Source organism: Scyliorhinus torazame, chromosome 21, assembly GCF_047496885.1.
Source record: "Scyliorhinus torazame isolate Kashiwa2021f chromosome 21, sScyTor2.1, whole genome shotgun sequence".
NCBI classification, from domain to species: domain Eukaryota; kingdom Metazoa; phylum Chordata; class Chondrichthyes; order Carcharhiniformes; family Scyliorhinidae; genus Scyliorhinus; species Scyliorhinus torazame.
In genome coordinates, this window is record NC_092727.1 from 129,952,850 (window position 1) to 129,976,522 (window position 23,673).

Sequence of the window (23,673 nt, forward strand, 5' to 3'; positions counted from 1 at the left end):
TTCACACTGCTTAAAATTTTATTTAAAAATAAGTTTTCTTTATGGTTATTACACTGTTGATTCTTCAGGAAAATATTTTATTGGTAACAGCAAAAGAGTAATCGGGTTGTCAGTGCAGAGATCATACCGCTAAGAGGCTGGTGGAGGCAGAGTATTTTATTTGTTCCTCACGGGACAGTAACCCCAGCAGACTGTCTCTGGGTGCTGCATACTCTCTGACATTGGGCAGTCCCGGCACCACGCAGCAACTCAGGGCGCTGCGGTAAATACTCATGTCGTGAGCGTCATACCATTCATCCGTCTTCTCGTCGTAGCACTCCACGTTGAACGTCGTCGTGAAGCCGTTGAAACCGCCCACGACAAACAAGAGGTCGTCCACCACCTCGATCCCAAAGTTACTCCGTGGGTTGAACATGGTGGGCAGGGTGCGCCAGGTGTTGGTGAGCGGGCTGTAAGCCTCGGCACTCCGGAGACGGTTAGCTCCGTCGAAGCCTCCAACCTGCCGTCCAAAAGGGAGGAAAAGCAACTTTTCACTACAAACAAAATGCCTCACTTCTCTCGCAGCGTGAATGGTTTTTGTGGCCAGTCCTATTTCCAGTCTTATCTCAAGCCCACACACACTTTAACAGTGACTTAAGCTTGTTGACCAGTCGACATCTGCAGGACTCTTGTTCCACACTGGGCCAGCTAAAGAGAATTATTGTGCTTGAGAAAGGACGAAAGGATGATAATTCTGGAAATTGGGAATCAAACTTAACAAGAAAATAGTTTTTTTTTTAAAGTAATTCTCATTTGAAAAGAGGGTTTGAGGTCACAAATGCAGCAGTCAAAGTTATGAAGAGCTGGGAAATTTTCAAAAATCCTCTCTTTCAATTACTTTGTTCTTTTTTAAAATAAATTTAGAATACCCAGTTGTTATTTTTCCAATTAAGGGGCAATTTAGCCTACCCGGCACATCTTTGGGTTGTGGGAGTGAAACCCATGCAGACACGGGAGAATGTGCAAACTCCACACGGACAGTGACCCAGGGCCGGGATTTGAACCCGGGTCCTCAGCGCCGCAGTCCCAGTGCTAACCACAGCGCCGCCGTGCTGCCCTACACTACTTACTTTCTGAACTATGTTTACCAGCTCCTTCCCCGGGAACATTTAGTAACTTTGACGGAAATAAATGAAAGAGCTTGCCTCTCTAGTATTTTTTTTAAACAATTTGAGCATGGCCCAAAACATTGTACAGACAAATAAGTACTTTTGAAGTTGTAATGTCAAACATGCAGCAGCAGGGCAGCATGCTGGCACAGTGGGTTGCCTCACGGCGCCGAGGTCCCAGGTTCGATCCCGGGTCTGGGTCACTGCCGTGTGGAGTTTGCACATTCTCCCCGTGTTTGTGTGGGTTTCGCCCCCACAACCCAAATATGTGCAAGGTAGGTGGATTGAACACGTTAATTTGCGCCTTAATTGGAAAAAAAATGAATTGGGTACTCTAAATTTATTTTTAAAAACATGCAGCAGCCAATTTGGGTTCACAATCTCCCACAAACAGCAGTGAGGTAAATGACCAGATCTACTGATTTAACAATATTGTTTGAGCAATGAATGTTGGCTAGGATGCAGAGAACTCTGCTCTTCAAAGTAGTGCCAGGGGATTTTTTATGTCTGCTTAAGCATGGTAGCACAGTGGTTAGCAGGTTCGATTCCTGGCTTGGGTCACTGTCTGTGTGGAGTCTGCACGTTCTCCTGTGTCTGCGTGGGTTCCCTCCGGGTGCTCTGGTTTCCTCCCACAAGTCCCGCTGTTAGGTGAGTCGGACATTCTGAATTTTCTCTCTCTGTGTACCCGAACAGGCGCCGGAGTGTGGTGACTAGGGGATTTTCACAGTAACTTCATCGCAGTGTTAATGTAAGCCTACTTGTGACACTAATAAATATTATTATTATTATTATTAAGGGGGCAGATGCGGACTCGGTTCAGCCTCTCATACAGCACCCCCTCAGTAATGAACTAAAGTGACAGGGCTCGGTTGTCCCGGACTGGGGCATGAACCCACAAACTTCTGATTCTGAGTCTTACCCACTTTCTCAAGGCTGACAGCTGAGAATGAAGGACATGCAGGGACAGGTGAAAGAGCCTGACAAGCTGGTGGATGGCTGTAGGGGAAGAGTTTGCAGTGACACAGTCACAGTGTTGTAATTCCGAGGATTCTGTGATATGCCAAATGGGTAGGTGGGGTTAAAATCAATCATAAATACATGAGCTTGTTCAACTGGTCCTTACTCCGCATCCGCTTGTTAACATTTTTAATGTCAACCTTTGTATTTAGGGTTAAAATAAATTTTTTAATATAAATTTAGAGTCCCCAATCTTTGTTTTTCCAATTGAGAGGCAATTTAGCGTGGCCAATTCGCCTACCCTGCACATCCTTTTGGATTGTGGGGATGAGACAAGGGTAGATGGTTTAAATAAATGTATGAGGAATATTCAGAAGCTGATGTGCATTGATTCTCAGTGTTGTTTGTGGATAGTTTGCATTTCTTGGTTAAAGGTTCATTCCAGCCTGTAGAATTCTAGACTGGTTAATGTTGACATCTCACTCCACTTCTCTCTGTAAAAAGTCATCTCCCTCTCATTCTATCACTCCCCCACACCCCCGCCTGGTGGCATCTACTGCTGGGGTGCGGGAGTGGGTTTAATAGAGTATAGGAGATTGGCTCACAAAGTGACTTTCCCTGCCATCAAAAGGTTTCTCAAATTTGTCTTTCGAACTTTGCTTTTAGACAGCTCTCCTGTTAGGTGCCAGCCCACCCCACAAAGCATTTTAGGATATTTCTAATATTAAAAGCGATGTACAAAAGCAAGTTGTTAGATAGCTAGCACTCCAGCTGCCCCATCTGTCCAACAGGCACCTTCAATACTGCCAGGTTTGCTTTTGTTATCCATTTGATTGGATGCGAGGCACAGGGGACAATATTTACAAGACACATCTGTTTGCTTCCCTGTGCCTCTCTGCAGCAGCACAGTAAAGATCTGGCCAAATGGTGGGAACTTGGCAGGAAGAAGGCCGAGTTTGGAACTGAGAGAATGTTGATTTATCAACTGGGAGCTGGAATCATGGTGCCCCAGACTGAAGTCAGGGTGATCGAAATTCCTGGGAGCAAGATGAGGTGGTCTAACGACCCATTGTCTGACCTCAAAATGTTTGGAGGGAAATCATGTCACCCACTGGCTTTATCCTGTTTCTCAGCACCCATTTCAAAATCCCCATCCTTCTCCCCAACCCGTGGCCTCACTCTCTCAAGCTCTACAACCGCCCCCCTCCCCCCAGGTCAGTGGACAAGCTTGCATCCTCCTGATGGAATGTGCATTCTCCGATATTACTGGTGGCAGTGCTCAGTCATCCTAACATCCAGAATCTGGAAGTCGGACTCTCCCCTTCCCATATTTCTCCCACATCAGAAATCTCCTCAAAATCTACTTGTTCAATCTAAGTTTATCTTTGTGTGAACCCCAAGAACAAAGAAAATTACAGCACAGGAACAAGCCCTTCAGCCCTCCAAGCCTGCACTGACCATGCTACCCGTCTAACCTAAAACATTCTATACTTCCGGGGTCTGTACCCATTTAATTCCATCCTAGTCATATAATTGTCAAGGCGCCCCTTAAACATCACTATCGCACCTGCTTCCACCACCTCCTCCGGCTGCGAGATCCAGGCATTCACTACCCTCTGTGTGAAAAACCAAGTTGAGAAACTCCTTGGGATATTTTGCCATGTTAAGTGTTCTATAATTGCCAGCGGGTATCACTTACTGCGTATACACATTCACCATAAGCTATAACTCCAACGCCACTACGCCTGCTTCTCATGGGCGCTATGGTTGTCCATTGGTTGGTTTCGGGAGTGTAGAATTCGGCTGTGAACAAGCATTCATTACCATTGAATCCTCCGCATATGTAGACCTGAGGTGAAGAGGAAAGCACAGCTAGATGCCCGTGAGCGGGAAGGAATGTGTTAGAGTGTGAGATGTGGCACACCAGGCATTGTTTACACAGGAGGTGGTGAAGCTAGATTGAACCTTCGTGTGTCACACTTTGAATTAGACTTCATTATTGAAAACTGAACATTAAGGGCACACAGTGCAAATTTTTAGAAATAATGGAGAGAATCAGTGATCGTAGGAAGGTATTCATCTAAATGCAGGGTAGGGAAACCAGAGGAAGAGCCAAATATAAGAGAGAGGAAATATTTCAACAGAACCCAGGTATAAAGGGTTAATTATCATAATTGATACTTGAATTTGCCATTTAATTATTTAACAACATGGATGGTTAAATATAACCAGGGATGAATAAAACTTTTGTTCTAGACCCAGTACACCCACCTTCAGCATTTAGGAGAGCTCCTGGATGGACGGCTGTGTCTAGACGAGACCTCAGCAAGCCATGATTGTGAGGCTGGGGGAATATTCCGGTGATCTGTTCAATTCCTTTTTGGGATCAGGAAGTGCTGATACAACCTCCCCTCAGTGGGGGCAGAGTACACAGAGGATAGAATGCATGGGCTGTGGGACAGGATCCATTGCTGGTGCAGAATCCCTAATTGGGGAGTTGTACAGAGTTTGTGGAGAATGCTTGACAAGCTGACTGATATTTTCTCATCCCAATCATTCTCAAGTCCTTTGCTCTTAGCAGCATTGTTTTGTCAATCTTGTCAAAGTAAAAGCTGAGCTGTAGCTGCAGAAATTTACCTGTTTATGAAGACATGTGCTTCGATGAAACTGGCAGTCCAGAAAGGCAGTGAGAGGCAGTATACGGCGAGAACTTACCAATGGATGAACCCATGGTTATTTCCATCCTTAAGACATTGCATTATTCACAGTGCTTGTCTCCACTGGTTAGTAGATACCATGCAAAGAATTCAAAGTGCTCAAGTTAATAGACCCAATGGCTTGATGTGTAAATGTGCCAACTGCTACAGTACTAAACCTTGCCAATCAGAATGGTCCCAGGTCTGATCCACAGTCCGTGCAAATTTTGCTGATCTCAGTCTCGGACAGGAATTCAATGTCTAACAATTAATTTTCACTCCTGGACTAAGAAAGGGAAAAGTTGTCAGGAGTCCCTTTCCCGACCTATGATCACTCTTGTTGGATTTAGGAAAATGAGGAAGACATTCAACGTCCCCGGCCCATCCCCCACCACTCCTCTCCCCACCAGTCCTCTCCCCACCCATCCTACACCACCCCTACCCATCCATCCCACACCACCAACCCCCTCTCCCACCACCCCCACTCAGCAGCCGCCCATTCCCCCCCCCCCCCCCCACACACACACACACACACACATCCCCACCCACCTCTACCCAGCAAGTATAAATAGAGAATAAGCTTGCTATTGTTCCTCTGGCACTAAATTTCAATAGCACGTTATTAAGTAATAGCATTGTCATATTTTCAAAACCTGTTTAAACACAATTACCATAACAATATTCCACAGGTAAAAGCAAAATACTGCAAATGCTGGAATCTGGGACAAAAACAGAAAATGCTGGAAAATCTGGCAGTTTCTGTGGAGAGGGGAACAGAGTTAACGTTTTGGGTCTGTATTACTACATTTCTCTTTCCAGTGGTGTTTCCAGACCTGCTGAGTTCTCCAGCATTTTCTGTTTTTGTGTTTGAACTCCATAGAATTGGATAATAGACCTGCTAAGTGGAATCAAACTCAGAGTTTGCTGGTGTGAGCAGTCACAAATTCGGAGCTCCTGCTTGGCTTTCTGGAGCTAAAATGTGTTCTATTCCTCTACATGTCTTGCTTCACTCTGATGTTCTATTGAAGGAAGAAAATTTGTCGGATTATGGGGGTAGAGCAGGAGGGTGGGGCTAATTTGCTAGATCTTTCAAAGAGCCAGCAGAGACATGATGCGCTGCATGGCTGTTTCCTCTGCTGTATCATTCTAGGATGTTTCAGTCACTGTAACTTCACTCTAACTTTGAGAATATGTATAAATATTTCAGGTTTTTATTTGAGAACATATTTTAAAACTAATAAAAACTTGACAGCTTAAAAAATTTAGTATGAGCAAGATACTGCAGATGCTGGAAATCTGAAATAAAAATAAAGGTGCTGGATAAACTCAGCAGGTCTGGCAGCATCTGTGGAGAGTGAAACAGAGTTAATGTTTCAAGTCCAATATGATTCTTCTTCAGAATTATTATTCGTAATTTAGTTTGTTCCCCACTATACATCCTGCATCTCTTCCCATTCTTTACAACACAAATCTTTCAACAGGCATGAGAAACCATAACATCACATTCCCAAGTTCTCATCCTTCACGTGTTAATCTAGAAAGTGTCAGAGGATGTGTCACCGATGGCTGACACCACAACAATGTTTAATTCTAGTGTCCTTCAAGAGTCACACACACATATATTGTAGAAATATAAACTTTGGCTAATTCTTCCCTCCTTTTCCCAGTCCAGTTGTGCTGGAGCTAATTGTAAAACCAGACTGATACCAAACCAAGCTCAGGACAGGGTTTGGGCCTCTGGTGATTCAGTGTTGTAGAGTAATCGGTTATGATAATAATCTTTAGTGTCACAAGTAGGCTTACATTAACACCGCAATGAAGTTACTGTGAAAATCCCCCTAGTTGCCACATTCCGGCGCCTGTTCGGGTACACAGAGGGAGAATTTAGAATGTCCAATTCATCTAACAGCACACCTTTCGGGACTTGTGGGAGGAAACCAGAGCACCCGGAGGAAACCCACGCAGACACGGGAAGAATGTGCAGACTCCGCACAGACAGTGAGCCAAGCAGAGAATCTAACCTGGGATCCTAGCGATGAGAAGGAACAGTGCTACCCACTGTGTTACTGTGTCGCCCATAACAAATATGTTAACGAGGTTGAGAATATTAATGATGTAACTAACATCAGTGGTCAGATGACAGAGAGACTCCAAGAGAGCTGGGTGCAGCATTGATGATATCCTGAATACCATGTGCTTACCCTGAGGTCTTCGTATAGAGTACTTTTTTTAAAAATGTTTTTATTGGATTTTGTTATACATAATATAAATACACAGAATGAGCGATTTGAACCACAAGAATTTGTGTTGGGCTTGTTTAAACGGCAGCCTCCCCAGTGCTGACCCTCCCCTTGCAGGTTCACTGGGATGATCTCGCTTTTGCTCATGTTGAGTTTGTAGCCCGAGAAGGCACTGAACTCTTTCAGGAGCGCAATGATTCCTTCCATGCTGCCTTGTGGGTCCGAGATGTAGAGGAGCTGGTCATCCGCATAGAGTGAGAATCTGTGCTCTCTGCCTCCTCTTTGGATCCCTCTCCAGTTCTTTGCTGTTCTGTGTGCGATCGCTAGTGGCTCTATTGTTAGGGCGAATAGCAGCGGGGATAACGGGCATCCCTGCCTCGTGCCCTTCTGCAGCTGGAAGTACTGGGAGCTGGTGTTGTTTGTCCGTATGCTCGCCCTGGGAGCGTTATACAGGAGCTTCACCCAGGCGGTGAATCCTGTTCCGAGCCCGAACCGCTCCAGTACGTCTGTGAGGTACTTTCACTCGACTGCGTCAAAGGACTTTTTCAGTGTCTCGGGAGACGATCACCTCCGGTGTTCACTCCCCAGATGGGGTAATGATCACGTTCAGCAGAAACCTGTATTCGATGTTAGCTGTCTACCTTTGACAAAGCCTTTGTATAGAGTACTTAAAAGATTTGAAGTTAATTTTTCCAAATATTTAAAGTCTGTCCAAAGGAAGCAAAGCCTCCTCGAGGATCATTTAGACTAGAAAGCATGGAATTGGTAAAACCTCACTAATGCTTAGCAACAACATTGAAAGAAACAATGTTGAAACATGATGGCAGCTCTGGAGGCCACTATATAGCAAACTGCAGTCACAGATTGACAACCCATGGGTGAAGACCGGCAAAGGAAGAAATTAAACTCCCCAACAATGAAGGTCAGATCCAAAAAGTGCCAGAGAGGGGACAGTGAGAGTCACACAATGTCGCTAACCACTGAGAAACACTACCCCTCCTACAGCCTTTTGTCAGGAAATCAGAATAACATGGAAAATCTGCTTTTCAAAAATATTGTTATTGAGAAAATGTTTTCAGTAGAAACTAAAAACCAAACTACACAACAAATACAATTCCACCCCCACCCCCACTGCCCACCACCCCCCCATCCCCACTTGCCCCCCCCCCCCCCCCCACACCAAAACAGAAAAACCACTGAGACAAAACCCAAAACAAAACCAGAAACTAGATCCCCAAGGCCTTCTTCAACTCATTGGACAAACTAATTATGGCGTTCGTATTGGGAGGTGGGGGGGGGGGAGAGAGAGAGCGGAAGAATGTGAAACCAGAACTCCCCCACCCACCCCCCACATCTGATAGTGATCAGCTCCCTGAAATAGGAAATTAAAGGCTGCCATTTCGAGTAGAACCCGGTGGCGCAGTGTTTAGCACTGCTGCCTCACGGTGCTGAGGACCCGGGTTCGATCCTGGCCCCGGGTCTCTGTCCGTGTGGAATTTGCACATTCTCCCCGTGTCTGCGTGAGTCTCCCCCCTACAACCCAAAAAGATGTGTAGGGTAGGTGAATTGGCTACGCTAAATTGCCCCTTAATTGGGAAAAAAAGAATTGAATACTCTTAACTTTTTTTTTTAAACCCTTCTGCCGATCCCCTCCTGATTTACTTGATCTTTTCCAAGTGCAAAAACTTATTAAGGTCACTTAACCAAGACGAAGCTCTGGCCAGGACCGGAGTCCGCCACCTACCTTCGGGCCATTAACGAGGCAACGGCAAGAGCATCTGCCTTCGCCCCCGTCTGCAATTCCGGATAATCGGAGACTCCGAAGATAGCCACCAGCGGACAAGGCTCCAACTCAATCCTAAGAATCCTTGACAGGGTGCTGCAGAAGGAGGCTCACAAGCTTGGGGCAAGACCAGAACATATGTGGATAATTTTCCGGATCTCATGAACAACGCTCGCACCTATCCTCTATTTTCGGAAAAACCCACTCATCCGCACCCTGGTCAGATGCGACCTGTGCACTACCTTGAACTGAATCAAGCTGAGCCTAGCACACCAGGAGGTGGAGTTGACTCTGTATAGAGCCTCACTCTACAATCCCCCCCCCCACCCCCCCCCCCCCCCCCAACCCCATCAAAAACCTGACCCAGCTCCCTTTCCCACTTCCCGTTAACCTCATCCAATGGAGCTTCCTCCACTGACAAGCCGCGTATAAATATCCAATATCTTCACCTCCCCTACACAATCGCCAAAAGAACCCTATCCATCAACGAGAGTGAGGGTGCCAAGGGGAAGGAAGGAATCTCTTTATACAAAAAGTTACACAGCTGATATCTAAACAGATTAGCTTTCGGAAGCTGAAATTTACCCAACCTCATCAAAAACAACGAACAGCCCTTCCACGATCATGACCCCGAATCGCTCCTGCCCCCCCCCCCCCCCACCCTAAATGACAAGTCCAAAACCGCCGGAAGCGATGGTTTCCACAGGTTGGGGCTAACAACAACGTGGCACCCAGCTTGAAATGTTGCCAAACGTGTCTCCATATTCTCAGAATGGCCACCAGTACCGGACTTGAAGCAAATTTTTTAAGGGGGAAAAAGGAAGTGGAACCGTAACCAGGGCCCTCAAACTAGTCCCTCGGACAAGAGCTCAACTCCATTCCCCTCCCCATCCCCCCCCATATGGAATCCGGATCCTTAAGCCACCTCAGCCCCGTTTCAATGGCCACTGCCCTATAATAAAGTAACAGTTGGACAACACAAATTCGTGGGGTCTTGCCCACCCAATTGAAAGAAGATATTTTATTAACATTCACAAAGAATGATTTGGGAAGGAAAGCTGGGAGAGATTGTTTGGAGACTTGGGCGGAGAGATGGCAGATGGAGTTTAATCCGGACAAATGTGAGGTAATGCATTTTGGAAGGTCTAATGCAGGTAGGGAACATACAGTGAATGGTAGAACCCTCAAAAGTATTGAAAGTCAAAGAGATCTAGGAGTACAGGTCCACAGGTCACTGAAAGGGGCAACACAGGTGGAGAAGGTAGTCAAGAAGGCATACGGCATGCTTGCCTTCATTGGCCGGGGCATTGAGTATAAGAATTGGCAAGTCATGTTGCAGCTGTATAGAACCTTAGTTAGGCCACACTTGGAGTATAGTGTTCAATTCTGGTCGCCACACTACCAGAAGGATGTGGAGGCTCAGTTTGTTCTCACTGGAACGAAGGAGGTTGAGGGGTGACCTGATAGAGGTCTACAAAATTATGAGGGGCATAGACAGAGTGGATAGTCAGAGGCTTTTCCCTGGGGTAGAGGGGTCAATTACTAGGGGGCATAGGTTTAAGATGAGAGGGGCAAGGTTTAGAGTAGATGTACGAGGCAAGTCTTTTAAGCAGAGGGTAGTGGGTGCCTGGAACTCGCTACCGGAGGAGGTGGTGGAAGCAGGGACGATAGTGACATTTAAGGGGCATCTTGACAAATACATGAATAGGATGGGAATAGAGGGATACGGACCTAGGAAGTGTAGAAGATTGTAGTTTAGTCGGGCAGCATGGTCGGCACGGACTTGGAGGGCCGAAGGGCCTGTTCCTGTGCTGTACATTTCTTTGTTCTTTGTTGTTCTTTGACTGAAACAAAAGTAAAAACCTGGGGCGGATATTCATCTTCCCCGATTGGACCCTGCAGGCCAGGGACAGAAGGAGGTTTTCCCACTTCTTCAAGTCAGACTTGATCCCATTTACCAGACATGCAAAATTTAGTTTATGGAGTGAGGCCCAATCATGGGCCACCTGGATTCCCATTTAACGGACACTGGACTTGGCCAGGCGAAAAGGCAACCTGCCTAGATCCCCTCCCTGGGTTGTTCCCTGGAAAGTATTCACTTTTGCACAAGTTCAATTTATATCCCGAGAAGGAGCCAAAACCCCTAAGTAGCTTTGTTATCTCCTCTACACTCGAGAGAGGATCCCTTACATACAACAACAAATCATGCACATACAGAGACACCCTATGTTCCTTGCACTCCCCATTCCCCTCCACCTCGTAGATGCCCTCAGTGCTTTGGCCAGCGGCCCAGTTGCCAGGGCAAACAATAGTGGCGACAATGGACAACCCTGCTTCATACCTCTCTTTAACTGTAAATATTTTGAGCTCAAGGCATTTGTATGACACTCATGGTGGCAGTTCTATATACAAGCTGGATCCAAGATATAAATCTAGGTCCAAAACCAAACCTTCCAAGGATCTCAAACAGATACCCCCACTCCACCCTATCAAAAGCCTTTTCAGCATCCATTGAAGTAAGTACCTCTGGCTCAGGGACTGAGGGGGACAGGATTGCATTAAGCAATCGCCAAATATTGGCCGACAGCTGCCTGCCCTTAACAAACCCAGTCTGATCCTCTGATATAAGCCTTGGCAGGAAGGGCTCAAAGCGTATTGCCAAAATCTTCGGCAACAACTTTGCATCCGCATTCAATAATGAAAATTATTGCAAAACCTGTACATTTCTTATAAAATTCGATCAGCCAGGCCTGATGCTATACCCGAGACTGCACCACGACCACCTCCAGGCTCAGCGGGGACTCCAACTCCTCCTTTCTCTCCCGTTCCACAACTGGGATAGACAGGCCGTCCAAAAATTCCATCATAGGCAACCTATTCTCGAGTCACTCGGGCTTAGGACTCGCTCGGTCTGCAGAGTGGCCGCCATGGAGCGGCCTCATCCTTTTGGGCTGTACGGAGGAGGCCAGGGAGGACAAGGCGGCGGCAGGGTGGGTGATGGTGCCGAGCATGGCTCTGGGGGAAATGCAGGAGTTCCCGGCAGCAGCGGTGGTGGGCCTGACTTGGCAGGTAACAGTTACCATGAGGAGGAGGAGGGCGGGGCGCCCGGGAGCTGCAGCTCTACCTGGGCTTGAGGGCGGCATCACTGTCCGACTCAATGCCGCTTCACCTGGCGCCACCCTGGTTTAACACACAGAGGTTTCAAGTGCCCAATTTGTTCAAAATCTATAGCTTCCGACAAGATGGAGACACTGTATAATGTGTCTCAGCAAACCACGATTTCTACAACGGTGGAGTCATACCTGCTTATGTGAAACTTCAGTGTTTCATTAGAAGTTGAATTCTGAGATGGCTACAATAAAAAGCCTCAAAAACTTCAGTGACCTTACCTGGGGCAGAGACCAACCTGCTACTCGAGTCCTTCACCTGCACTGTTTCCTGACAGGCCGCATGCCATCTCAGCTGGTGTGCTGACAGGCGACTGACCTTCTCCCCTTGCTCATAAAAAGCTCCCCTTGAGCGTCACAGCTGGCGCACCGCCCTGCCTGTCGAAAGCAGCCCAAGTTCCAATTGCAATTCTTTTAGGCTTGCCAACTCCAGCGTCGGGGCAAGTAAGTATTGGCGATCCACCTCAAGGATGGCACATGCCATTCTCTGTCCCTCCATCTTTCCACTCTTCTCTTTATCTGCCCTTTAAGAGATTATCTCCCCCAATGACCGCTTTCAGAGCCTCCCACAATGTGGAAGGCAATTTAGTCTCACTCTTGTTAAAGTCAATGTACACCCCAATGGCGGAGGAAACCCTCTCACAGAATCCCTGAAACACCAATCATGCTGTCTCTAGCCTCCACGATCGGACAGGTGGGACTGGCTTCCTAAAGAAGACAAAATTCAACCTTTTTACTTAAAGCCACAAGGGCGTGGGGACACGAAGCTCTAAGTGAAAGGTCGACTCATCATGATGAAAAATAAATGAATGAAAAGCTCTGTAATTCACCGAATCGGCCAATGTCTCTGCTCAGCAGGTCAGTGAGTTTGAGACTAGGGCGTGAATGTTTGAGATGGCAGGGCTTCCCTTCCCACCACCTGAAGAGTCTGCAGGAAAGCCATCCCTGACAACCCTGAGTGCCTTGCTGCCAATCAATGCTGGAATGAATGTCATTGGGTGCAGGTGGGACTTCTGCCCCCTTCACTCAGGAGGTCCCACCTTAGAGAGCCGCCAGCGAATCTGTTTAGCCAGATCTCTAGTCCCTGCAGTGGACAGAAGAGTAAGTACGAAGGTGAGAGCTGAAATTGGTGGACTGGATGACAAGGTAAGTTTGAGGAATCCCGGCGAGGGGATGGGAGGCCTGTGGTGGGGTGCAAAGGGGAAAATCAGGGTGTAAGAATAGAGGTGGGTGGAGGTGGAGGTCTAGTGGTTCCCAGACCTGAAGTGGGAAGGGCGGTCACCTAAAGGAAGAAGGGACTTTGATGGAGCCCCCCCCCCCCCCCCCCCACCTCACCTGGGAGGCCTAAGCCTGATCATTTTTGGACTTTCTCCATGCCAGGTAAATCCCCCTAGATTTTTAGCCAGCTTAAAAATTGAGACAGTGCAAGAAATGACCCTTAAGTGGCCAATAATTAAGTGGCCAGCATAAAATCACTCTGTGAGATCAGCTCCCCCGCCAATGCCTAAAGACCCACCAGTGGAGGAATGTGAAATTCAGGCCTTAGTCTCATACAGAAACTTGACAAGATCTCCAGACAGGACAGCAGAGTACCTTTAAAGGATGAATTCCAAATTTGTTTGAAGAACTGACAGCCTTCGATTTAGCAGCAGCCCGAGAAGTTTATTCATTAATCAGTGAGTCAGACTTTATTACAGAAACACCATCCACTCGACCCACAGGAGGAGATTGCTGACCTCTCAATTCTTTTTGCAGACATGCTCGGAGGTGAAGAGATAGAAGGCACTGAAAAAGTTGCTCACCATCTGCCAGAAGAGCGATGATGAGAAGGTGGTGTTGCAGAAACAAGTCGTTAATTGGAAGATGCGGTCCTAGGGATTGTTACACTCTGGCTCCACTGCCTAGGCATATGAAAATTTTAAAGTATATTTTTTGGAGTGTTTGGTGCAAAGGAGCTAATTTTGTGTACTTGTCCCATCAAGAGATGCATTGGCCAGACTGAGCTGTGTACCGAGAAAGAAATGCTTGATTCCAAGTTGGATTATACCACTCACTAGAAGAAGTGCAGAGCCCCCCAGTTTGTATGTAGATAGGTTGCATGGTATTAGTGAAACTTCACTAAGGCTTGGCAGCCACGTCAAACGATATTGAAACAAGAGTCACGGGAGCCATTGTATTTACCACTGGAGGAATTTGGAACTTTAAAATACATACAAACATTGTTCCTACTGCAGGTTCTGAATGAGGACTCAAAGCTTTATTTTGGTTGCGTGTATGGAACTCAGCTCCTTGATGACTCATTTCCAGAGCCAGCTACTGTTTTCCTACAATAATTCTGCCTACCAGTCAGTACAGATTATTCTTGGTACTTACTCAATTCCAAGAGGAGGTGGAGAGTTAATTTACACTAAAGGGAATGGTCTTGTTCAACAATGACAAAGTTAGAGTACTTCAGCTTGAACCTGACTAGCCACCTCTGAAGGTGGTTAATGTGGTATTGGGGGAAAGGTTTAGAACATAAAGAGAGTTTTGGACCCTTGGTCATTTGTGCTCCAAAATGTGTGAAGGCCGAGAGAGCAGTGAGTGGGCAATAGAGTCCGCTCTATTGCTCAGCTGGAAGCTATCTATTGGAATATGTTTACAACATTGATGATCATTTGCCGAGGAATCACTTTAATTTCTGATGAAACGCCATTGGCCTGAAACATGAACTCTCTCTCTACAGATGCTGCCTGACCTGCTGAATGTTTCCAACATTTTGTGTTTTTATCAATTACTTTACCCCAAATTCAAGCAATATCCAAACATTTGAAACAAGCCCCAAACCTCAGCACATCTTACACAACCAATATTCTGATCAAAGGTCATTGATCTGAAACATTAACTCTATGATTTTTCTCTCTCCAGGTGCTGCCTGACCAGCTGAGTATTTCCAGCAGTTTCTGATTTTATTTCACATTTCCAGCATCTGCAACATTTTGCTTTCATGTTGCTGATAAAATGTTTGACTCCAAAGAGTGATCGACCTCATCAAGAACCTTCCTAATAATCACAGTGCAAAACAACTAAAACCTTTTCTCCTGTTGTAAACTCCCTGGGGCCTGTGGGAATATGACAGGTCACAGTTCCAGTGGGGAGTTATACTGACATGGACCAAGTGATTGGTGAACGGTTACAATTGTTGGCAAGATTTTCTGATCATTGCACCATACTGGATCATTGCATAACCCTGAATATCTGCACAGTGAGTTCTGATGAAAAGGTCAGAGAGTTTGTCATACAATTTGACACACTTTGTGGGACCATCACTGTGTGATTTCAATAAATAGTACAAGGGGATAATAGTCTGTAGCATCATTGCCAGGAACTGATGCAGCCAGAGGGTAAGGCAATGGGCTAAATACTGACCTTCAACCTCTGGGGCCTGGGTTCAAATCCAGCCTGGACAAAGGGCCAAAGACATCTGAGTTTGTTGATCCCAAGGCTCGTGTGAAATGAGTTTCAGACATCTCAAACCAATTTCACTGGACATGGATATAGGCACACATTGAAGATCTCAGTGACAGTGAAGAGCAGTGGGAAATACCATGCTGGACTTGGGTGGCTTCATAAGCTGCTAGAGTGAAGTGAAAAAGTAAATTTCTCACCACTAATGTTACCCTCAACTTGGGTACAAAACAAATTGCGTTACTGATGAAATAAAAGCTTAACCCCCAGCATTTCCGACCTTCCGTTTAATTCTCTGGCAGAGGAGAGGAGCCCTGTGACTTGAATAGGAGTGCTGCTTTTCCATGTTCATACAGGGGGTACAATTCTATGGTTGCAGCTATCCCCTGATGTCTCACCAAGTGGACATTCGTGAACCTAGACAGTTAGGCTAGGTTGATGCAAAAAGAGCAATATCAGATTGTCCACTCGTTACACAGTCAATGGAATTAAATATCAGGTGCTGAGTATAATGGGCAAAAAGAGCAATATCAGATTGTCCACTCGTTACACAGTCAATGGAATTAAATATCAGGTGCTGAGTATAATGGCAGCTAATCCGCTATCACCCATTTTGCCACCCGAGATTAGATTTTACCCCAAGTGTACAATATGGAGAGCCCTTCTGAGCCACGATCCTGGCTTCTCTCTATCTCCATCCACTTTACAGCAACGAGGATTCTGAAATTAAATATTGTACCCTTGACATCAGGACAAAATTGGGATGGATCGCAATGATTTGAATCACAGTGATGCCTGGGACATTGTGGGGAAATATCAGAATTTGTATTCACCGTGGGGCAGAATTTCCATCTTCAAGGCACAGTGTCCAAATTCAGAGATCCTCTGAATGGCAAATTGTAGCCAATTCACACTCTGATTTTTTAAAAAAAATGTTCCATTAAGGGAAATTCAGCGTGGACAATCCACCTACACAACACGTCTTTGGGTGGTGAGGGTGAGACCCACGCAGACGCGGGGAGAATGTGCAAACTCCACGCGGACAGTGACCCGGGGCTAGGAACAAAGCAGGTCCTCAGCGCCATGAGGCAGCAGCGCTAACCACTGCGCCACCATGCCACCCTTCTGATACCCGATTTGTGCCAGTGCAGGAACTCTAAACCAAGGGCCTAAACTTTCCCCTTTCAATGATTACGGTGTCGATAATTCATTCACCCTGTAAAGGTGGTGCTTTAAATGAAATGGAATGGTGGACTCCACTGCTGACCAGGAGATGAATTCGCAGCCACTTCCTGGTCTGGTGGGGGCCCAACCACAGCTTCCAGGTTAAGTTAGTGGATCTCATTGGTGGCCAAAACCCATAGGTTAGAACATGGACCATGGATCTGGGTCCTAGCAGGTTGGGATCGTTCTCACAGACCATGAGGAGTCAATGGTCTTCCTGAAGGCCCTTTTGGAGGGAACATTCACTCATTACCTTCCCGTGCAGGGTGGTGGCGCTGGCATCACTCCGCTGTTCGTGCATTGGCGCAATCAACGTCCATTGGTTAGTCTCGGGTTCGTACCTCTCGGCGGTGTTGAGCCGGACATAACCGTCAAAGCCACCCATGGCGTAGATGAAGCTGTTGAGGACGGTGACGCTGACATAGCACCGCCGCGAGTGCATGGGCGCCACTTGCTGCCATGTCTTCTTCACCGGGTCAAAGCGCTTGACGCTGTTGAAATAATCGACGCTGTCGAAGCCGCCGATGATGTAGACAAAGCCATTGAGATAGGCGGCTCCATGGTAGGCCCGGGGACTCTCCTCCTCACAGGTCACATTGACCCAGCGGTCCGCACGGGCATCGTAAGCCTCAATGGCGTTGGTGGGACTGCCCCCGCTCCAGCCCCCAATGGCGAAGAGGATGGAGTAGGGCAGGCGGGGTCTGGTCAGGGGGTTGCGGAAGTCTGAGTTTGAAGGTCCATTCATGTTGAGGTCGTACATGGCCTTCAGCGCATTGATGATGATGGGTTTACAGTCATCATTGTCCTTCACATAGTCATTGTTCTTAACGTTGTTCATGAAATATTCCGCGTTCATTAAAGCCAGTCTCACCTGAAGGGGGGAAAGGTTCAAAATGATCAGCTGGAAGAACAGGACTACTCACTTTCCCCAAGCCCCTCTGGGGCAGTTCTCTCATGAAAGGCGCTATAAAAATGTAAGTGATTCTATTATTGCCCAGCTTTGATACCTGTGACCGGAAAATGACACCTGCACCACCCAATATGGAGGTAGGATTTGAAATGTAATCTCTGCTCTGTCACTTCTCAGCCAGAGTAGCAGTTTGGAGGGGAAATGGTCCTCACTGCCCCCTGACATACACAGAGGAGGTCAAAACCTCACTGCCCCTGACATACACAGAGGGGGTAAAAGCAGCCCAATGGCCCCAGTGGGAATGCAGAGCTCAGGAGGATAACCTGGCCCTAGTTTTCTGGGTGACTCAATAGCCTCCTCCAGCACTCACCTGTCCAGGCTCAGACACAAGGAATGACCATTTATTTGGGTGACGCGCCATAACCCAGAGGTTAGGATTGAAGGGGAGGAAAGCAGTAAAAGATATGGATAGGCAGGTGGAAGATTATTGTAACTCGGTAAATTGCCCCTTAACACATGAGATGGAGGTTTGCACTTTAACTCCCAATCGCAGCTGCAGCGTTTGTTTATCTAAGTGTGGAGTTGGTGGGTTGCTGGGCAATCTAATCAAATTGAGACTTATCCTAGCACTTCATACCAACAAGCGTGGTTATTGATTATCCAAGGATATCTAGCTAACTAGAAATATAGTTAATAAGACTGGCACATTCCAATCTTTAGGACTAGGTGAGCAGGAGGCAGCTTGCGAAGAGGTCACTGTAAAGCTCAGTGGGGAAAGGCCACAGTCTAAGGTCCACCCTCCAGAATGAAGAGGCTGGAAACCATGTACAATCCCTCAACTGGAGAATATTTGACATTAAATGTAAACACAAACTGTAAATATAACCTCAAATTGTAAGTGTACTGACACCTCGGAGTGCATATAACTGATGTATTGAAATAAATTGAACTGTATAGGCACTTTATATGAAGTCAAATTTGAACGTTGTGTTACTTTTGCAAGATTTTACAGATTGAGCATATTTTTGGGGGAAAAAGTAATAATAAAGGATTCTTCCACTCATTTATCACCAGTCTGCAGAGATTAAAGAAAGAGACTAAAAGAGTCACAAAAATGAATTTAAATGGATAATGGGCTCCAGTCCCAATATTCAGCAGCCAAGGTTGGTTCCTCCAACTAGTGAATTCCTCATCCTATCAGTGCTAGGTACTTCCTCACAAAGACAGCTATATATCACAGTCAACCGTCTCCACTGGGGATAAGATAGTGAGTGTGAAATAGCAACCTTTGATTTTTGTTTGAGAAGATCACCGAACCGTGAAGCTAAATGTCATATTTGTACTGTATATTACCAATCTATTTCAACCAAATGGTTTCCCCAATTATTACCAAGCTAATGGCAGCTTTCTGCTGCGGACCATTGGTTGCTGGGAATTGAATTGAAATTGCTCCATTGTAGGATTGACAAACGCAGCAAGGGAGAAAATTGATTCTCACAGTTTTGATAGGACTCAAACTCAGGTGTGAGATGAAGGGACAAAATGTTAATCCATGGCTCCAGCCAGTCTCTCTTTTACAACAAAAATATTTAATTGACACAAATGAAGATACATTTAGCTCCTCATGTACCTTAGGCAGCAGTATGACAATGCACTTTTTCCTGATGTCTGGGTCTTGGGCAATCCACTTGAGAATGGCATCAAACACTACATCTTCTTGTTTCACATTCAACTCATCCTTCTCAATGATGTCTCTGAGCTCAAAGGCTGACAGCTCTAGGAATTCCTCACTCACCTTCACTATCTCCTCAAAATGGTGCAGGATGTACATGTAGGCTTTGTGACGGAGCTCTGGGCAGAAGTAGTAGTCTGCAAATTTGCAGATCCCAATGCAGTTTTCCAGGCATAACTGGGATTCAAGGAATTCACAACAAGCTCTGACAATTCCCAGGACGTTGAACTGATCTGCAGCGGCTAGGAGTCTCTCAACATTCTCCACAGTGACTGGTACAGTCCTAGTGTATGCATATTCTATTATGAGCTTCATCATGTCAGGAGATACCCCTGGGATGTTATATACCTTCTTCTCTATGCTGTTCCAGCCACTAGTAAATAGAGCCCTGCAGAGTAAAAGATGTAGAAATCTTATAGAACATAGAACATTACAGCGCAATACAGGCCCTTCAGCCCTCGATGTTGCGCCGACCTGTGAAACCAATCTAAAGCCCATCTACACTATTCCCTTATCATCCATATGTTTATCCAATGACCATTTAAATGCCCTTAATGTTGGCGAGTCCACTACTGTTGCAGGCAGGGCATTCCACGCCCTTACTACTCTCTGAGTAAAGAACCTACCTCTGACATCTGTCCTATATCTCTCTCCCCTAAATTTAAAGCTATGTCCCCTCGTGCTAGCCATCACCAACCGAGGAAAAAGGCTCTCACTGTCCACCCTATCTAATCCTCTGATCATCTTGTATGCCTCAATTAAGTCATCTCTTAACCTTCTCTCTAATGAAAACAGCCTTAAGTCCCTCAGCCTTTCCTCATAAGATCTTCCCTCCATACCAGGCAACATTGTGGTAAATCTCCTCTGCACCCTTTCCAATGCTTCCACATCCTTCCTATAATGCGGCGACCAGAACTGCACGCAATACTCCAAATGCGGCCGCACCAGAGTCCTGCAACATGACCTCATGGCTCCGAAACTCAATCCCTCAAACAATAAAAGCCAACCCACCGTACACCTTCTTAACAACCCTATCAACCTGGGTGGCAACTTTCAGGGATCTATGTACATGGACACCGAGATCTCTCTGCTCACCCACACTACCAAGAATCTTACCATTAGCCCAGTACTCTGTATTTCTGATACTCTTTCCAAAATGAATCACCTCACACTTTTCTGCATTAAACTCCATTTGCCACCTCTCAGCCCAGCTCTGCAGCTCATCTATGTCCCTCTGTAACCTGCAACATCCTTCCGCACTGTCCACAACTCCACCGACTTTAGTGTAATCTGCAAATTTACTTACCCATCCTTCTACGTCCTCCTCCAGGTCATTTATAAAAATGACAAACAGCAGTGGCCCCAAAACAGATCCTTGTGGTACACCACTAGTAACTGAACTCCAGGCTGAACATTTCCCATCAACCACCACCCTCTGTCTTCTTACAGCTAGCCAATTTCTGATCCCAACCGCTAAATCACCCTGAAGCCCATGCCTCCGTATTTTTTGCAATCGCCTACCGTGGGGAACCTTATCAAGCGCTTTACTGAAATCCATATACACCACATCAACTGCTTTATCCTCGTCCACCTGTTTGGTCACCTTCTCAAAGAACTCAATAAGGTTTGTGAGGCACGACCTACCCTTCACAAAACCGTGTTGTCTATCCCTAATCAAATTATTCCTTTCTAGATGATTATAAATCCTATCTCGTATAAACCTTTCCAAGACTTTGCCCACAACAGAAGTAAGGCTCACTGGTCTATAGTTACCGGGGTTGTCTCTACTCCCCTTCTTGAACAAGGGGACAACATTTGCTATCCTCCAGTCTTCTGGCACTATTCCTGTAGACAATGACGACATAAAGATCAAAGCCAAAGGCTCAGCAGTCTCCTCCCTAGATTCCCAGAGAATCCTAGAATAAATCCCATCCGGCCCAGGGGACTTATCTATTTTCACACTTTCCAGAATTGCTAACACCTCCTCCTTATGAACTTCCTTAGGATAAATAAAAGTGCCATTCTACCTAACCTTTCCATTTCTTTCATTCTGGAGCTGCTCTATACCAATCAATTTGCCCGTACCAGCCTCCCCGAACAGGCGCCGGAATGTTGCGACTAGGGGCTTTTCACAGTAACTTCATTGAAGCCTACTCGTGACAATAAGTGATTTTCATTTCATTTTTCATTGTGGATACTTTTGGCACAACGTGCTTAAAATAAGAAAAGTGAAGATAAGAACTAATCAATGCAAGAGGATTTAAATCCACACATCTGAAATGATGATTCCTGCCCGGGAATAATTTGGTAGTGATGCCTTCCTTTACTGAATAGCTTGTAAACACTCTATTTTTCCCATTTTCTTGATATTGCATTTGTTCTATCAGCAGCAGCTGCTCTTCATAATTAACTACACTGACAATTTGCAATTCAGTAAAACACCCCAGAGTCCTTCACAAGAGCATTATCAAACATAATTTGACACAGAGCCACATCCAAATATTAAGAGGGGTGACCAACAGCTTGATCAATAAGGTAAAGGAACAAAGGTTGCTTTTGAGAGAAAATTACAAAACTTAGGACCTAGAGAGCTGAAGACACAGACACCAGTGGTGGGTTGAAGGAATTAAATCAGAAAATGCTGGAAATACTCAGCAGCTCAGGCAGAATCTGTGGAGAAAAACAGAGTTAATATTTCTTGCCCTGGCGAAAGATCACAGACCTGAAACATGAACTCTTTTTCATTTCTCTCCAAGGTGCTTGCTGCCTGCCTGGCCTGCTGAGTATTTCCAGCACGTTCTGTTTTTATTTTGGCTTGCCAGCATCTGCGCTATTTTGTTTTTTATTACTGGGTTCAGGGAAATTGGGTGGATGGGGGGGGGGGGGGGGGGGGGGTGCGGCGGCGGCGGCGGTTAAGAGAGACCAGAAATGGAGAACAAAGAGTTCTCAGAAGGTTGTAGGGTTGGAAGAGGTCATGGAGGTAAGGAGGGGGCCATGGAGGGGTTTGAAGACAAAGATTAACATTTCAAAACCAAGCACTAGGGTAGTGGTTGAACTGGATTTGGTGCAAGTTAAGTATAAAGGCAGCAGAGTTTCAGTTGAGGTCAAGTTTAAGGAGGGGAAGAGGGGGTGATAGGAGGCCAGTTTGAACAATATTGGAATAATTGAGCCTGGGGGTATCAGAGGTATGATGAAGGTTTCAACAGTGGATGGGCTGATGCAGGGGCAATATTAGGAGTTGGAAGTAGGCGGTCTAGGCAATGGAGCACGTATGGTGAGGGTTGGATGCTCAGCTCAGTAGGATGGCAATGTGCCAAAGCGCAACCATGACTTTGGTCTTCTCAGTGTTTAATTGGAGGTCATTTCTGATCACCCAATACTGGATGCTGGATAACAGCAGTGTGATAAACCCAGGATACAGAGGTAGGGAAGTCGGGCATCCTCAATGGAACCTGGTGTGTTTTTGGATGATGATGCTGAGGGACAGCATGTGAATAAGAAATAGCAGGTAACTAATGATAGCCTCTTGAGGGAGAGCAGAGGTAAAGATGTAAGACTTGGAGCGTAAGTCGCAAAGCAGGAGATTATCTGGTTGCTACTGGATAGGTACAAATCTTGCAATGAGTTTTGGCGACATCCAACTCTTACTGCCTTGAAAGGGCATATTATGGTCTTTCTGTGAAGTGTTATAATGTTATATCTTCAGATTAACAGCGGGTCAGTTGGGCCCTACTGCAATCCTGTTGCATTTAAAAAATTGCATTTCAGCACATGGACGAATTCTGAATATCACTTTACAATTTGAATGAGTTGAGTTGTAGATTATATTTGAGGTTGAATGACTTCGCAACACTTGTGTTGAGCATAGTTAGCTCAGGCCTGAAGCACACACTGAGTGGCCATGGGATCAGGAGTAATAGTTGTCCAGTTACTGACCGGAAGTAGGAGCTGCAGCTACATAAGATGTTCTTGTGGGCGTTGAAGTCGATGCCATTCACCCTGATCACCACGTCGCAAAGTTTGCCCTCGAGCCGAAGCTCGTTGAAGATGGTACAAGCCATGGCGCTCATCTTCCTCTCCATGGTGCTCTGCCTCAGCTGCCGAGTTGAGGTTGAGGGTTCCTCCATAGTGAAGCCTTCAGAGCAGAAGCGACAAGAAGTGTTGCCGGTGAGATTGGGTGGATGTGCTCAGTGTGTGAGCTGCGGTTGTCACGATTTGTGTTTTTAGCGGCGGGGCTGAGGGTTCCAGAACACATCCAATTGTAACATCACTGAGGAGAAGGGGCCCAGCACATCTGCTGCACTTCCATTTAGTGACATGGACAATGCCAGGTCGTCGCCTCACTTCACTCAGCATGCAGCGGGCTGCC

General features: G+C 46.1%; 1 protein-coding gene across 3 annotated transcripts; it reads right to left on the minus strand.

Moving 5' to 3' along the window:
- LOC140398671 (kelch-like protein 10) lies at nt 1-23,671 on the minus strand. Of its 3 annotated transcripts, none has more exons than XM_072487647.1 (5): nt 23,241-23,670; nt 19,368-19,692; nt 16,916-17,533; nt 3,805-3,954; nt 1-499 (listed from the first exon to the last, which is right to left on the minus strand). In XM_072487647.1, exons 1-5 carry the CDS (start codon nt 23,429-23,431, stop codon nt 122-124), a joined length of 1,662 nt encoding a protein of 553 aa, XP_072343748.1. In that variant the 5' UTR covers nt 23,432-23,670; the 3' UTR covers nt 1-121. The 3 variants fall into 3 exon arrangements, with proteins under 3 accessions (XP_072343748.1, XP_072343746.1, XP_072343747.1); XM_072487645.1 differs by having other exon boundaries at nt 19,203-19,692; XM_072487646.1 differs by lacking the exon at nt 3,805-3,954 and having other exon boundaries at nt 19,203-19,692; nt 23,241-23,671.
- Nucleotides 23,672-23,673: the final 2 nt, after the last annotated feature.